The sequence below is a fragment of the Numida meleagris genome, chromosome 25 (assembly GCF_002078875.1).
Source record: "Numida meleagris isolate 19003 breed g44 Domestic line chromosome 25, NumMel1.0, whole genome shotgun sequence".
Classification (NCBI taxonomy): domain Eukaryota; kingdom Metazoa; phylum Chordata; class Aves; order Galliformes; family Numididae; genus Numida; species Numida meleagris.
This window is the reverse complement of record NC_034433.1, coordinates 671,978-689,518: the sequence shown is the minus strand read 5'-3', so window position 1 is coordinate 689,518 and position 17,541 is coordinate 671,978. Positions and strand designations below refer to the sequence as shown.

At 63.8% G+C, this 17,541-nt stretch overlaps 1 protein-coding gene across 1 annotated transcript in view; it reads right to left on the bottom strand.

The window, feature by feature from the left end:
- The window catches only part of LOC110388360 (neuron navigator 1-like), an 18,098-nt gene continuing 1,812 nt past the window's right edge, over positions 1,256-17,541 (bottom strand). Inside the window, exons 2-4 of the mRNA XM_021377546.1 lie at positions 17,295-17,540; positions 3,619-3,721; positions 1,256-1,625 (exon numbers count right to left, since the gene is read on the bottom strand). Coding sequence (XP_021233221.1) covers positions 1,256-1,625; positions 3,619-3,721; positions 17,295-17,540 — 719 coding nt within the window. The remainder of the gene's footprint in view (positions 1,626-3,618; positions 3,722-17,294; position 17,541) is intronic.

The following is a 17,541-nucleotide window of genomic DNA, read 5'->3' as shown; positions in this document are numbered from 1 at the left end:
CCTACAAGCCCGGGTGCGCGCCAGCGCGTTGCACAGAGACACTGCCCCAGCAGCAGGGACCCGGGGGCTGGCAGCCCCATCTGCAGCACTCAGCTCCTGCCCGGTGCATTAGCGGCACGGGGAGATGCGGCCTGGGGCGGTGTTTGCTTTCTAGGTCAGAGGCAGCGGAGGAGGATGGATGTGGGGCTGTGGGGCTGTGCTGTGCGCAGGGAGCGCTCCCTGTCAGCAAGGCTGCCCCACACCCTGCCAGCACAGGGGAGGAATCACTGAGCCACGTGGGCTGGAGAAGTCCTTCGGGATCCTCGGGTCCACCGAGTCCCACCACCAAAGCATGTCCCTTGGTGCCACGTCCATCCATCCCCAAAACCCCCCAGGGATGGGGACTCCGCCCCGTTCCAACACTTGGCCACTTTCTCCACAGAGAACTTCTCCCTGATTCCCAATCTCAGCCTCCCCTGGCGCAACTTGAGAGCAGAGCGCAGTACCCAAGGTGCGGGCTCCCCATGCAGCTTTCCCTTCCCCCCAGCCCACACCACGAGGCCGGTGATGTGCCACCAATGGGGTACCCACAAGGGACCGCACTCAGCACCAGCACAGCGCAGCCCCATCAGGACCCCTGTGCCCCAGCGTGGTGCGCTCAGTCCCGCTAGGAGCTGACGTGAGTCTGGACACTCCCCCAGGGCTGGAGTAGCACTGCCAGGAGGCCAGATACCTCCTCCTGCTCTGGGACAACTCAAACGCTGGCGTTATTTATTTTCTCATGCACTGAAACAGGAAACCTCCAATATGCTGAAGCCTGGAGCCTCGCCAGAGCCAGGGGCACCTCACCAGCTCAGCGGGAGCGGGACGCGCCTGGGAAGAAAATACAAAGGGCAGACGTGCTGGGCTGGAGATGCCCTGAGGAGGAGGGATGGAGGTCTGGGGGGGCCCAGAGTGAGGGGGCAACACGGTGCCACCCAGTGACACCGATTCCTCGGTGCCCTGCTCCCGCTGCGGTGCTGGGAGCCCATCCCACCGGTCCCACCATGAGCCACCAGTGCTCATATCCACCGGTGGAAACTGGGGGAGCACTTCTAAACGCAGCAGCACCACCAGCAGCTGCTCACCTCGAGCCTTTCATAGAGCCACAGACGCATCACGGCTGGAAAAGACCCCGACGGTCACCAAGTCCAACCACCAGCCCAGCCCCACCGTGCTCCTAACCACCCCGCTCCTTATCAGCCCTCTGCTCTGCAAACAGCCCCGCTCCGGGCACTCACCCCGTGGTGATGTCATCGTCCTCCGTCAGGGTCTTCCCCATCAAATCACTGTCGCTCATATATCCCGACTTCAGCTCCACGTCGTCGCCGTCCAACGTCTCCACCAGCTCCAGGCGGGAGATGTGGCTCAGCTTGCTGGGGCTGCGCATGGGCATGGTGTGCGAGTAGTGCGCCCGCTCGCCGTGCATGTACCAGCCCGGGGTGCCCTCGGAGCGGCAGCTGCCCCCCACCGACGGCGCGTCCCCCGCCTGCAGCCGCGGGCTGGACTGCCCATAGCGCCAGGAGAGCGGCGAGGAGCGGTTCGACAGGCTGGAGACGCTGCGCGGGTTGGCTTCGTCGCTGTCATAGCACGTCATCTCCAGGGAGCTGCGGGGATGGGGTCAGGGTTAGGGCTACCAGTACAACCAGGGTCACCTTTAGGGTTACCGTTAGGGTTAGGGTTAGGGTTAGGGCTAAGGCCTGGCAGGGTCCTGCCTCACGCCCCAAAACTGGTGCTGTAAGCGCTCAGAAAGTAAATCTGCCCATACGGGGGCACCCAGGCATTGCAGGAGCACAGCGCTGCCACACGGCTGTCAAGGATGGTCTCCTCCTGACCTCCAGCAGCCAGCACAGCCCACACATCACATATTCCAGGTACCACAAGGACACCCACACCGTCTGCACGGATGTGTTTGGTGGTGCCCATTCCCTCCAGGGGCTATGGGGCAGGATGTGGGGCGCGATGGTGCCTGCTCCCCCTTGTGCCCTGAGCTGCAGGCGGATCGAGGACCCTGCTTCCCCGGGCTCCCGCAGACCCCTGCTCTGCCCATTTTCAGCGCTGAGCTGTGGGGTTCCCCATACAGATGGTCTGGAGGGACACGAGCAACCCAAGGGCTGCACTCTGCGCACCCCTGCCCATTGCCCCACACATCCCAGCAGGGGCTGGGGCTGCATAAACAAAAGGGGCAGCCCCTCGGCATGGCACAGAGCTCCCCATCCCCGCAGGGCCCCCAGGGTCATGCTGAACCCTATTAATAAGGATCCGCCAGGGAAAGCCCCACCGTGCTGCTGTGCCTGTGTGCTGCTCTGGGCCAGCCCAGGGGCACGCTGCCCCCCGCCCCTCTGGGAGCATTTTGGGCACGGCAGGGAGCGATGCTGACACTAAATTTAGACACCACAAACGACTGCTTCTTGGAGCAGCTCCTGGGGAGCCCGCAGCCACCACCAGGAGCCGCCCCCCAGCTGCAGCCACACGGGCCCAGTGCTCCTGCACGAGCAGCAGACGCCAAACCCGGCTGCAGTGTGGAACTGGAAAGAGGGAACTATATAAAAACTGGGAAGTTTGTTAAAGCGGAACTGCGAGGGGCTGTAGGAAGCACAAAGGCTGTTTAGAGCTGAGCTGCTGGCAGCTCGGGGCAGAGGCAAAGCACGGCTGAGCAGAAAGCCCCGGGGAAGATCCTGCAGCTCCTGCAGAGGCTGTGACACCTCCCAGCAACAACGCTGCGCCCCAGCATGGAGACGGAGAAGCGTCAGGGCTCCCATGCGTGGAAGAACCCAGCGAGGAGGACCACCCCTCATTGATGGGGTTTCTCCACGGCAGGGATCTGTGCGAGCCCTCAGCCACGGGGAGCACTCATAAATCAGCAAGGAAAGGAGGTGACAGCAGAGGGACGAAACCCACCAGCAACGCTCATTTAATCGCCCGTCACATCCTCGTCCTATTTCCCTAAGGCAGCGGCTCACAGTGGATTTGCTGAGGAGCCGTGAGCCGAGCACCGCGTCGAGAAGGCGGCCGATGGGATTTGACACAGACGGATGCAAAGGGAATGCAAAGGAAATGCAAAGGGAATGCAAAGGGAATGCAAAGGGAATGCAAAGGGAATGCAAAGGGAATGCAAAGGGAATGCAAAGCAGCACTGACAGGGTGCAGGCAGCAGAGCAGCTCACACCAAGCAGAGAGCACAGAGCTGCAGTGGGTAATGCCAGGAAATCGCCACGGCCCCGTGTAAACCCCAGGGCTCGGCTCCCTGCGGCTCAGAGATGGGCGAAGCGCAGGGGAAGATTGCGAAGATCTGGGCGAGCTTCAGAAATGCTGAACGCAGGGAGATTCTTCACTGGGGGGCACAGGGCAGCTCTGTGAGCAGCAGCGCTGGGTGAAGGGGGATGGGAGCCGCTGCCGCTCGTCCCTTCCAACACAAAACTGAAGCGCGCGGTGAGACCACGAGGTGGCAACAGACAACCAGAGGATGCTCGCAGCCGCAGAGCCCGGCTCCCAGATGCGGCTGCAGAACGCGGGGCTGGGGGGGGCACGGGGCACAGCCTCTCCCAGCCGGAGCCCCCGGGAAGGACGGGGAGGGGGCGGGGGGTGCTGGTTCCTCACCTGTGAGACACCTGGGAGCCCCGCAGGCTGGACATGGTCTCCTCCAGGTTCTGCCGAAGGTCCAGAACATTCTGCACCGTCCTCTTCCTCTGGGACTCAGGGTCTGTGGGGGGACAAGGAGGAGGCCGTGACGGGACAAAGTGCCTCTGACCACGTCCTGCCCCGTCCCCGGGTCTCCCTCTGCCACTCGAGAGGGGATGGGGTGGGGCTGGAAGGGCTCCCGCTGCACCCAAGCATTAATATTGCTGCCCCACGGATAAATGCCACCTCCCTTGGAGCAGGGGCAGAGCCCCGCTGGGTTGGGGACACTTGCTCCAGAAACGCTGTGCTGGGAGCACATCCCCATGTGCATATGTGCGCACACCTGTGTGCACACCTGTGTGCACACACGTGCTTACACATGCACACACGCACAGATGCACACACACGTGTGCACACACACACAGACACGGGGTCACCACCTCCCTTCCATGGCAGCTGGTGCAGCGCTGCCAGGCCTGGGGCACAGCCCTGGGACTGCAGGCAGCGCCAGGAACTCAGCAGCGCTGCCCCATCCCTGACTGCGTGCCCCCCCCAGCCACGCAGCCCTGCTTCCCAGGTGTCCCTGTGAGGTGGTGACGAGTGCAGGCAGCCACGATGAGACAGGTTAAATGAAGCAGGTGAAAGCCCATGGCACAGTGGGGTGAGCGGGGCTGGCAAGCACCAGCAGAGCCCCCAGCCAGGGCTGGAATGTGGGGCACCTTGCATGGCACACGGGGATGGGGACGTGCAGGCAGCGAGGAGGGGTCTGGGGGCTGCAGCCACGGCACGGGGCGGAGGGGACACAGTGGGGCAGGAGGGCAGCAGCCAGCCTGCTCTGCACCTGGGGATGGAGGGAGCCGGCATCCTCCTAGGGGGACACGTCGGCACACTGGGTCACCTGAACATGGCCAGGCCCCCTGCACCCACTGTGTTCCTGGGGGCACCAGCAGGACTGCAGCCCCACTGCCAGGTGTCAGAGAGGGGCTGGCACCGGCTGAGCTCTGCTGAAACCGGAGCTGCCGGGAAGGGCTGCAGTGTGGGAACGGCAGCAGCGCCGGATTCCTCTCCTCATCGATTTAGCAAGGCTGCTGCAGCCAGATGTTTCCAGCTGTGGCACGCAGAGCAGCGCGGACGGCTCAGCCGCGCTGGGGTCAGTCGGGCACTCAGCCTGGACCGGGCTCGCTGCCCACCGGGGACGTGTCCTGCAGAGTCCCCTGCTCGGCGTGCCTCATCCATTCCAGCTCACGAGCGCAGCCCCAACCCCAGCCCTGTGCCCCACGGCGCTGCCCCCAAAGCCTGCATCCTGCCCTGCCTGCCACCCCCCAGCAGCTCCCCCACCCCCCTCCAGCTCTGTTTTTGCGAACAAATGATGGTGGGGAAACTGAGGCGGGACGCCTGGCTCACCCCAACCACCATTTGCACACGCAGATTTCCCTGGCGCAGCGATGCCAGCTGCTCTGCCAGCACGACGGGGCGCAGCCACGTCCCATAGCCAGGCACTGCAGACGTGGCCAAGAACGTCCAGGAATGAGGAAACCATCATCTCCCACAGCTCGTGACAGCGCGTTTCCGAGGAGCACGTGGCCATCGCCTCCCGCTGGGCCGGCAGCTCCGCGCCCCACGTGCGCCCCATGTGCTTCAGCTGGGGGGGCCGGTGTGAGTACGTGCACATGTGGGGCACGTGGCAGCCGACCAGGGCCGCAGGGAGGTAGGGCTGCAAGCACAGATGGATCGGGGCTGTGCTTCAGGGCATGCTGCTCCGCCACACGGAGCTGCCCAGCCCTGCAGATGGCTGCTGCCCCTTCAAAGTGCTCCAAAACCTCTTCCTCCTGCCACCTCCAACCCGGGCTTTGCTTCGCTGTCCTCCTGGCAAATAGAACCCACTGCAGCTGGGGGCAGAGCGCGGACACCAGGACCTTGCAGGTTCCAGCCTGCAGCGCGCAACGGGGTGACCCCAGCTTGGCGTGCCCACAGCAGAGTGTTTCCACATGGAGTAACGTGGCTTTATCCTCCATTCTTACATCCACTTCTGATTCATGCTGCTAGGCGTCATCTTTCTCCCTGTGGTTTAATGAGTCCTTCCTTCCCCGTGACCCCGGTGTGACACTGGCCATGGCGACGAGGATGGAGCTCCGTGTGCGCTGGGCTCATCCCCAGTGTGGGGTCAAACAGAGGGGTGGCAGCAGGCAAAGCCAGCAGGGACAGCGTGCACAAGGCATGGTCTGAGCCACCCCATAAACCATGGCCATCCCCATAACCGTGTCTGTTTCCATGCCTGGGGCGGTGCAGGCAGTGCGGCCCCGCAGCTCCCTGCTGGCAGCAGGCGAGAGCAGCAAATTAGCAGCAGTGCAGCAGTGATGGTGGGATGGGACTTCAGCCGAATCAGCACTTCTGGGGCGATGCTGCCGCTAAGCCCCGTGAGCCGCTCCTCCTAATGAGGGCAGGGCTGGGAGACCTGGAGCCTGAACCCGGTCTGGCTGCAGCGAGCCAAGCTTTTAAAAGGGATTCAGACTTTCTCAGGCTAGAGCAGCCATAAATCTAGTTAATTGGGTCTCTCCCATACACTACTTTCCAAGCGAACACGTTGGAGAGATCCAGCCCGGGCCCCCGGCCCATTTGCTGGTTATTCTTTCAATGGATGCTTGGCCCCAAACCACCCCACCTGCGCATCCAAAGCAGCTCCGTCTCCGTCAGGACGAGCTCAAGCTGCTCAGCCTGTCACACCTCCACCCCAGGGCTGCCTGAAATCCCCCCGCTGGGTCAGACTGCGCCCCACGGAGCCGGGGCTGCACCCAGAGCGGGGTAGGTCGGCGCCGTGCCTCAGTTTCCCCATAGATTCACATTGCCCATGGTGCAACCTTTGTGTGCCCCATGCAACACAGCTGCACTCAGTCCTGGTACCCCGAGCCTCCAACAGCCCCCAGCAGCTCGAGGGGATCCACAGACCTCACACAACATTATCCAAACCAGAAATGAGGGACAAAAGCAAAGCAAAAGCCCTGGGGGCAGCCGGTGCCGCTCGGGGCCCTGCAGCAGCGGGTTCTGCTCCACACCCGGCACAAGGCACGGGGCGGACATGGTGGAAATTCAAAATTCCAGATGGCTCTTTTGGGTGGGTTTTTTTGGGTCTTTCTGTTTTTTTTTTTTTTTTCCTGTCTCATTTCCAAGGCAACAAGACTCGCTGTCATCTGCTCGTTGCCATAGCGATTTCACCTGATTCTGCTTCAGCAGCGGAGGAAGAGAAAAGCCGGGCGAGCGCCGTGCTGCCGCGGAGCCCCGAGCTGCTGCGCCCCGAGCGGTGGGGAGAGCGCGGATCAATGGGGCTTTATCCGACCGAGGCAATGGGCTGATTCACGGGATCTAAGGAAGGAGCTGCGGGTTTCTAGAGCACAAATCGGCCCTTCTTTTAACTGCTTCGGTGCCCGCCAGATGTGCCGCACATCTGGGGACGTCGCCGTGGTCTGCCTGGAGGAGGGGGTTTGGGTGCTGGGGTTCGGGTGCTGGGGGCCAGCACCCACCTGTGGCTGCACCCAAAGGACTGAGCTGGGCTCCTGCTCGCCCCCCAACCCACGTCCCAGCACCCCCCCCTCTGGGGCAGACGGTGGGGAAGCATCCTCACAGTGAGCACAGAAGCGGAACACCCCAATGCAGCCCCACATCCTGTCTGCCCCACACCCCATTGTGCCAGGGGGCACGATGCCCTCCACCACTGCCAGGTGGGCACAGCTCAGCTCCCACAGATTTGGGGTTGAGCTCCCCATGGACACAGAGCACAGCTGTGCAACACCCTCAGCACTGACACCCCTTCAGCGGCCCCACTGCTGCCGTGGGTGCTCCACGCAGATGGCACAGATACATCCACGTGCCGAGGGGGCTCCTCCAGCCCCACACTCATTGCAGAGCCACGTGGTGGCCCCACAAGTGCTGGGCACCTGGCAAAGCACAGCACCGTCACCCATGCACGCTCACTCCCTTCCTGCTGGGAACCAGCACCAGGCGATCACCAACCCTTCCCCTGAGCTCAGGCAGCCCCCCGAACCCATCCCCCCCCTGCTGCTGGTGTGTGCCTTGCACCCAGGGCTGCCCCAAATTGGGTTCATCGCCCAGGGCCGTCCCCTTCTCATCCCACGTACCCCACACACGGGGGTAGTGGGGAAGGGCTCCTGGCTCACGCTGGCTCCCATGTGCAGCGAGCAGAGCTCCAAACGAGCACACAGTCATTAGCGGAGCCAGCAGCCCCGCTCCCAGCCAGAACACAGCCATGCTTGGGGAAGCTTTATATTCACAGAGACAAACAACTCACATTTGCTTTTTAACTGTTGGAATTGCACCCAGTGGGACGGGGGGAACAGGGAGCCCTTTGTCCCCTTCTCCTTGTGACTGAGAGCTTTGTGCAGAGCAATGCGTTGCAAACACAATTCTCCGCGGCCTCAGCTGGGCTCTGGTGGACGCTTGGTCCGTCTGTCCGTCCCCTGACAGCCGAGGAGCCCTCATGCGTCTCGGGCAGGAAGGCAAAATGTCCTCCCTGCACTGAGCGTCTCCTCGCTGAGAAAGCAGAGCTCGCTGAGTTCTTCGCAGCCCTTCCCAACCTCCACGACCAATTCCATGGTTCTCAGCTGCCGAGGGCGCAGAGCTGCCACCACCCTGGACAGGGACAGCACCCGGAGCTGGTCGTGTCCTGGTGATGCCAGTCCCGGAGGCCCAGATGAGGCCCTTCACCCACAGAAGGCCCCTTTGGAGCTGAGCCCCCCCAGAGCTCTGTGATGGGGACGCTGACCCCGAGGGCGGTGGGGGGTCCCCAGGAGCCCCCAGCAGATGAGCGAGGAACCCCCAGCCCCACTCAGCCGCAGCAGTGGCCCCGTTGCCGCCAGCTCCTCGGGGAGCAGGGAGATAACCCGTGCTATTCTTACTGCCATCTGGGGAACCGTTTCCCTCCCACGTACACTGCCACAATGCTAATTTTGAGGCTGATGATTAATTGATGTCAGGCTCATTAGGGGGCCCAACAGCTCCCTCCCCCCAGGAGCGCCAAGGACGGGAGGACGCGTTTTGGCAGATGCTGTCGGAGCCACGTGTGAGTGACGTCCTCACAATGGAGGAGAGCGGGAGCCACCGCCACCAAGAGCCCTGGGCCGGGCAGCACCGCGCGGGCCCCGCTGCTCCCTCACCAGCCCCCCAGGCTCCGCTCTGGATTTTCTCCAGGACAGAACGCCTGCCGTGCCTCTCCTCTCCCCATCAGCCTCGGGGGGAGCCCCGGTGCCAAGCCCAGCACTGGGGGCTCACGCTGCTCCGGGGGTCCCCGCTCAGCGGCCGCACGGCCCCGCTAACGCTGCTCTGCATGTCAGGGCTCGCGGCCGTTCACCCCGCAGCAATCCTGCGCGCACCCTCCACGGCTCCCAGCCCTGTCCCAGCCAGAGCTGGGGGTGGCACCGACCGCACACGCCCCACCCCGAGAGCCCCCTGCTCCCACAGCCGGCCCCGCGGTCCCCTCTGGATGGGGGCTCGGGGTCCCACCACGCACACACCCCCTCCAGCAGCGCAACCATCACAACCTCATTGGAACTGCACCGCCTCGAGCACGGGAAGGGTCGGCCGCGGTGACTGGGCAGCAGGACCGGCTCCATCCTGCGGCTGCTTGCGGCCCTGCACGCCTCTCCCTGCCCCCGGGAAAAGGTTTTTCCAAGCGACAGCTGTGCTTTTTAGCAAAGGCAAAGTGCGGAGAAGGAACAGGCTCTGCCCCTTTCTTCCTTCTGGCCGTGCCCGAGGGCAGGGGATGCCTGCAGGAGCGGATGCTCTGCGGCGTAGGAAGCGGCGCTGCCCTGCAGACCGGGCTCCGTGCTCAGAGGAGGCTCCACGGCCCCGTCCCTGCTCTGCCAGCACAAACCAGAGCTGCGATCCGCTGCAGGGAACGCCGAGCCAGCGCGGCAGCGTGGGGAAGGCATCGGCCAGAAGGAAGCGTTCACCCCAAGGAGGAAGCGATTTATCTTCTGGATACGCCTTCCACCTACAACGAGCACAGAGCAGGGAAGTCGGTCGTGCCAATGCACAGCGAACCAACAAGGAAGCCACTGAATGGGGAAGTGAGAGCACCAGGAGCCCCACAGTGCAGAGCAGGGATGGGATGCAAAAGGGAACGCCAGGGCAGCGCGGGCTGCATCCAAAGCAGGCGGCACATCCAGCGGCGCTGAGGGCGAAGCGCACACAAAGAGCTGCAGCAGGAATTAGTCCCTTCAGGAACACTCTAAGTGGTTGCAGAGTTTACAAAATAAATAAATAAATAAATAAATAAATAAAAATGGGAAAGTCATGGAAGAAAAAAAAAAAGGAAAAAAAAAGCCATAAAATGTTTTTTCTGCTCCAGTACGAAACACAATGAGATCCACCAGGAGGCCGCTGCTCCGCCAAACGTGGAGGCGATGGGGCTGGGCCGTTTCCCTACCAGCACTGCAGCACACACAGCCCCGGGCAGGGAGCTCCAGGCCTCCTTCCCCCAGCCTGGGAAGTGAGATCCGCTCGGAGGACGCGGGGAGCACAGAGCAGGGGCAGCCCACACTGCAGCCCCCATCTGAAGCCACTCCACATGGGAGAACCTGGAGAGAAGGGGCAGCGCGGGGCACTGGAACCCGGCTGCTGCTCCCAGGGGTTCAGCAGAGCCCCCACAGGCTCCCCACAAACCCCCGCCCCACAGCCCCATCCCAGAGCCGGGCAATGCAGCGCGAGCCAGCGGTGCTGATGTAGGAAGGAACACATCGTCCTGCGGCGCTGCCACCCCCAGCACCAACACGGGCGCGATGGGACGGTGCCCCCAAGCAGCCCCACATCCTTGGGCTCCACACACCCCACCCGCTCCCACAGCAGCTTCCAGGACAGCCGCTGCACAGGACGCGTGTCACGTCCGCTTAGGAGCGAGAACGCTTTGCAAAGGGCTGAGAAGCTGCATGGAAACGAAGGATCGTTACCACCATCTCCTTGGAAACGTCCCATCGGAGCAAGTTTGTCTTCCTCCTCCTCCCCTCTCCCTCTCTTCCCATGCGCACGGTTCTGGCACCCCGCGCATCCCTTGGCTGCGCCTCAGCTCTGCGGGTCCAAAACGCAGGCGTCGGATTTCTAAAGCCATTGTCTGGGATGTGCTATTGAGCCGCAAAACATGGACGGTTTGGGATGGAAAACAGGCATCGCCGCTGCACAGAAAGGAGCTGGCAGCCCGGATTCGATTCCCCTTTGAAGCTTTAGAGAACCTAAACCAAACAAAATTCGCTTTATTCCCACAAAGGGAACAAGAATCTTAGCAACAAAACAAACCAACACCTCTGCCCCCGAGCGCCACGAGGAGCGGAGCAGTGCTGGGGCTCCGGCCGCGCTCTGCACGCTAACGCGTCCCGGGGGGAACACGGGGCAGCTCTGCACGTGTCCCTTAGAATCGGAGCCATGGGTCGGTGTCCCCTCACCAGCACGCTGCCGTGTCCCATGCACGAGCCTGCGCTCCCCCTCCCCACGCACGCTGCTCTCCGCGCAGCCCCGGCCCCGCAACGCCCCCCGCTCATCCCCCACGCTGCGCTGCGAGCGGGGCCGTTCCCTTCCCGCGCAGGAACCGGCCACATGTTCTCCATCTGGGAACGGAGACCCACGAGCCAATAATCTCGACTTGGAAAGCTAACTGAAAATAGCACAACGTTTCTGAGCGCTCCGCAGACCGCGGCCGGAAGATGATGGATCTGTAGCGCACCGGGACGCTGCTTGGCGCAGCGCAGCAGAAGCACAGCTCCGAGGGCTCAGGGAAATGAGAAGGAGATGGCTGGAGGTGCTGCTGGCCGTCTGCTTTCCTCCAACAGATGCTCCTGCCCTGAAGGAAGGAGGGTTTGCTCTGCTGGTGAACCGGTTCCCAGCTGCCGCGCTCAGCCTGGAGGACAGAAGGACACAGACTCCGCGCTTCCTGCAGCCCCTAACCCAGCCTGGGGACGTGCTGATCCCTGATGCCGAACCCAAGAGATGCCGTAGGTATTTTGGGGGGTTGCTGCACCCCACGGGGTCCAGACGCCCTCGGCATCTCGGTAGCGTTCAACCACAGCGGTATGGAAAGTGACGCATCCAGCCTCAAGTCATGCGGGGTGAGCTATCAAAATGGAATTCACCAGAGACAAAAGGGCCGGTGCGATCCGTCAGGCCCCGGCACACACACAGCCCCCGCTTGGTGTCTGGGTGCCAAACACGGGCGTCTCCGTGCTTCCCCTGTGCCACTGACCCCACCGCGTGCTCCCCGTGCAGAGCGGGACGCTCACCCCGCACCATCTGCGTGCGCCTTCTTGGTGACAGACCACTGCCACCGGGAGCCAATGCCACCCCCGGGTCCTGCACACCAGCACCTCTGCTCCCAGGACCCTCACCCTTGCCCAGCCCCTGGCACAACACGCGCTCTGCCCACTTCCATTCCCTGCAAGAGTGAGGTTCTGCTTTGTAAGCTCCCATCGGCCCCACCCCTACCACCCCCACACAGCTGGGTGTTGGGACATGAATCCCAGCCATGAGCCCCAGCACCGCCTCCAGAGTTCCATCGATGTGATCCCCTCCTCCTCTTGGAAACACAGCACTGAGTTGGGGATAAGAAGGAGTGGAAGCACCCGGGCAGCCCCCAGCACTTCCCACCCGAGGGCTTCGTTAAAGAGATGAGCTCCATCCCAGCAGATCCCAGCCCAAAGAGCCGGTTCCTTCGCCTCGATGCAGGAGCGCATCCCCCGCTGCCAGCACCCACGTGTCCCCATGGCACGGGGGGAGGGCGAGCACCCCCTGCCCTGCAGAGCTCCTGCTCCATCAGGCACTTGGAACAGCACCAGGGCAGAACTCGCTCCTCTCTGCTGTGCTTGGGGCTGGCACGGCACCACGGTGCGCCCCACAGCGAGCCCCACACCGACGTGCGGGAAGCCCGGGAAGGCGGTGATGCGCACGGGCAGCAGGCGTGTGATTTGGAGAAGTGTCTGATCAGGAGTTATTCTCAGCCTTCTGCCGTGCTGAGAGCTCACACGTCTATAAATAGCCGGCCATGGAGCTGTACCTGAGCTGCAGCTTTGAACGTGACTCGGTGCTGCTCTGGGGATGAGCCACGCTGCTCGGTGGGGATGCTGCGGTTCCACGGGTGGAAGCTCAGCATCAGCCAGGCTGGGCTCCCCCCAAAGCCCATCAGGGCTGGGGCTGGGCAGGACGCACACTTTGGGCACTCCCTGTTGAAGGAGCTCATCCAGATGCTCCTGCAGGGTCCCGCTGCCAGCTGGGGACACGACCCAGTGCATCACGTGCAGAGGAGGGAATGGAGCGAGCGCAGAGCCCAGCCCTGTGGGGCAGTGCTCAACAGGGCTGCACGTGGCACAGGGCCGGGGAGGACGTGGCCTCGAGCAGCGCTGCCAGCCCCACAGCCCTCCAAGGAACCACAGCCACCAAACCCGACCTCCCGGCCACCTCCTGCGGTCCCCCCCCAGCACCACAGCCTTCACCCGCTCACATTGCTGCCAGGACAGACACGGTGCAGGGGACACACGGTGACAGGGCAGCCCTCCAGGAGCTCGTTCCCTCCACTCTGTGATTACAGGGGACACCTCGGGCCAGACCGCGGGGTTCCAGCAGCTCCTTCCAGGGAGGAACCTCAGCCCTTCTCCTGAATTAAAAAGGAATACGCCGCTGCCTCAATTGGACCAGGCAAACAGCAGCGTAAGGAATGAAAGAAACGCTCGAGCTAAACAAAATGTGGAAGAAAGAGATGAGAGGAAGGATGAGCGGATCTGAGGGCACGCCAGGCACTGCTCCCCAGCATCACAGCTGCTCCGACACCGGCTCATCTCCATTTGCACAGCTCTAATCTCAGCCCTGCAATGCAGCATCCCCTGCCTTCCCAGCTCCGCTCCCGGCTGGGAGCTGCAATGCAGCAGCACCGGGGAAGCCCCGCTCCCCTTCTCCCTCCTGGTAGCAGCGCTGTGCCCCCAGGCCCCAAACCACAGCTGTGCTGCCCCAGAGCACCCCAAAGGAGCGGCCACTCTGGTTCCTACTCCCATCTCTGCGCCCTCCCAGGAGGGTGTTTGCACACCAGAGGAGGACGTGACTTTGCAGCAGGACTGAGCCACATCTCATCTCCCACATCTCTGAGTGCCATCCCCAACACCCAAACCCAGGACCAACCACCCCCACGGACAGAGCTGTCCGTGCACCCAGGCAGCTGCACCTGCACCCAAGGCCACACATGTGCACAACACAGGGACACCACTGCCACACACACACACACACCACCCAGTGCCACCCGCATGGTGGCACAATGAGGTTCAGGACAGGACATGTCACCAAGCACCACAGAGCCATGTGAGCGCTGTGACCAGAGCCCATAGCCCTGCAGAACCCTGCCAGGACCCCGCAGAACCATGGCTGTGCCCTCGGCTGTCCCTGGGTGCTGGCGTCACTCAGGGGTGACACGGTGCCAGAGGTACAGGCTGCAGCTCCGTGCTGGGCTGGCACCAGTCCCCAACCCTGGGCAGCGGGCATGAGCCCCAGCCAAGGCAGGAGAAGGACCAGGAAGGGGGTGGGGAGATGGGGGACGCTGCTCTCTGGCACCACGAGGTGTCAAGCTGCACGGAGCTGGGAACCCCCAGGAACACGGCGGGTGGCGGTGAGGGCACGGTGCTGCTGGCACACACAGGTTCTGCAGCACAGAGCTGGGGCTGCGGGCAGGGGGCTCTGCAGAAGGGCACAGAGCTGGGGGTGCTCCTCCGAGTGCCACCTGACAGCAGTGCCCCCAAACCTGGCAGCACACAGCGCCAGCAGCACGGCCTGAGGGGACACTGCCAGGCTCAGTGGGGCCACATCCTGCGTGCAGACCCCAGGCACAGCCCTGGGTGGGTGGGCAGCCTGCTGCTGCCAGGCAGCCGTTGGCCCCCTCCGCATGGAAACGGAACCATGCCCAGTTCTGCATTCAGCCACGTGGTTTTGGCGGGCGAGTGTTGGGTTTGGGGGCAAAACACAGCCAGTCCCTGGGAAAGCTCCATGCGAAACAACAATTTTCAAGCTCTTTGGAGGAAGCATTTGTTCCACCAACCGATCCCTGAGCACTTTTGCCTTCAGATGTTTGTTCTGCTGCTTTTCCACAGGAAACCTCACAAGACCAGTGTGGATTTCTTAGCACTACCATTATCACACGACAGCACGGATCCCTACTTTCTCCTCTGAACACGGGAGCTGCGGCCAGAAGGAAATAAATTCCCACCCCAGAAACCCCACCGCTGCCACGTGGGTGCACCAGGAGAGGAATAACGTGAGCGTAAGAGTGGCCTCGGAACAGCCGCGCTGCTTGGCGAGGCAACGACCGCAGCCAGGGCTGGAAGTGCAGCGCGGGCTCTGACCCAGCAGCGAGCTGAGCTGCACGGCGCTGCCATGCGCTCCAAGGCCATGATGCAAAGAACCCTGCAAACACTCTGGGGAACACCTCTTCCCCAGGGATCGCGCCTGCCCGCCTGGGCTCTGGCCATCCGGATACTTCTGCCCATGAGCAGCCGCTCCAGAGGCACCAAGGACAGCAAGAGACGGCCACGCTGCCTCCGCGCCCTTCATCCTGCACCACCAGCACGCCCGGCTTTGATGAGGACACTCAGCCTCTGCTTGACGTGCAACGTGTAATTTGGGTGTTAGAAATAGCCTCTACAAAGCACATGTGGTTGCTGTGCCCCGTGACCTCTCCCAGCTCACGCAGGCTGCCCTGCTTTAAGCGCGGGGCCACCTCCGCCGGCCCTACAAAGGCGGCGGTGCCATCAAACAGATGACACATTTGCAGAGAGGTAACATTTGGCCACCACTACACAAACCGTAGCTTTGGCCAACGCTGCACTTCAGCAGAGGCTGGGGAGTGATTCCGGCAGCACGGAACGGAGATGGGCACTCAGGTGTGGAGATCAAGGACGCAGAGCACGTCTGTGAGCCGCTGCCCTCGGTGATCAGCTGGGGGCACAGCTCAGCACGGGGCGACAGCTCACAGATCTGCAGAGGAGCTGCCATCCCCGCAGAGGGTTTGCCCACCCGGATGGCAGCGGATCAGCGAAGGGTCAGCACCAGGAGCTCAGCACGTGCCCAACCGCGGTCACGTGCAAGGAGACGGAGCAGCCCCCACCGCGCTGCTGCCATCCCCGAGCATCCCTGAGCTCCACGCGCTGTCAAGGACACGCCAGGTCATTAATGGCTCAGTTAATGAAGCGGCTGTGATTCAGCAGTGCAGCTCCCCCTGAACACAAGCACCCAGCCACAGCCCCACGCGAGGAGAGGAGCACGGCGATGTTCCTGACCTGCCGGCACAGACACTGCCCCAGCTGACAGCGGGGAATCAGCGCTTCCACCTGGGGAAGCCCAGCGGTGCACATGTGCTGAAAGAACGACCAGCTCCAGGGAGCACCCAGAGCAGAGGGCTCACATGCCCAACGTGGCAGCGCTGGGCCGACCGAGCCTGGCCAAGGGCAACAGCAAGCACAGCCCGGAGGGATGCTCCGCCCCAGCGCAGGCAGAGGCAGGGAACCACCCCAAAACCTCCACCAGCTGTGGAGCAGCTTGCGCTCAGGGGGTTGCTCCTATCGGACCGGTCCTGCACCCGCAGGGAACTGCGAGGGTTCTTCTTGAGGGCGCTGAGGAACCCCTAAAAGCAGCAGTACAGGAGCACACCGAGACCCCCGGGGCACACAGACACCAGTGATGAACCCCCATTAGGAACAGACCTTCCCACAGCCGTGCCACGCACACAGCGGGACCCGGCACCACTCGGGCTGGGGAAGGGGGAAGGGCCCACCCCAAGCTGCAGGGCCACCGAGGGGCCCCGAGCGGTGACGGTGACCTCGCACACATCATCTCTGCCCCGCTCCGGGCTCGCTCCGTGGCTTCCCACGGCACGGCGGCCACGGGACGCTGCAGCAGCCGGGGCAGACCCACGGGGCACAGCCCTGCACCGCAGCGGGGTCCGTGCCAGCCCGCAGCCCCCAGCCGCCGTGCCTCCACCGAACGCCGGCTCCGAGCGGCCTCGTCATGGCCGCACCGAGCGCGCTTGCCATCTTCTCGCGAGCTGCGAGCCCTCGGGGCTGCGGGCACGGGGAACGCCGCTGCTTTCCTGGAGGTCAGCGCACGTCCACGCACCGGACACGGGGAGGGGAAGGTGAGGGCTGAGCACGGCGCACGGCGCAGCCCCCTCCGCCGCGAAGCGGTGATGAGATCCGACCACGCAGAGCCGCTCCCCGCCGCAGCATCACACGCAGCCGTGGGTGAGAGCGGCTCGAGCACAGCACGCAACAGCCCCGAGGGGGGCACGGAGCCCCGAGCGGCCCCAACCCCTCCCCCCTCTCGCGCTCCCACCGTGCTCCGCGTGCCAAGGGCAGCCCCGGGAATGGAGCACCCCAACGCCCTCGGGTCCCGCTCGGAAACCGGACGCGGCCGGCAGCCCGCACGGAGCCGGGGCAGCCCCGCTCCGCACGGCCTCGCACGTGGCCTCGCAGCCGGGCGATCTCAGAGCCTCCCGGGAGCCACGTCTCCTGGCTTTCCTCATCCCACGCCAGCTGTCGCCGGAACGTTCACCCTCGGCTCTGCCTACGCGCGGCACCGACTCCGCGGGCCGGGCCGGGGCTGCGGGCGGGGAGGGGAGCCGCACTCACCCAACATCTGGCTGAAGAGCAGCTGCTCCAGGTCGCCCAGCACCGTCACCACCAGCTCGGGGTCCACCTTCAGGTACGCCTTCTCCTCGGCCCCCGCCGCCGCCGGCCCCTTGCCGCCCAGCAGCTCGTCGTCGCACTTGCCTCCCCCTCCTCCTCCGCCTCCGCCCGCCTCGGGGGCTTTGCTGAGCGGCTTCACCTCGGCGTAGGGCCCGCGGGGGATGCGGCTCGGCTTCCCGGCGGCGGGCGG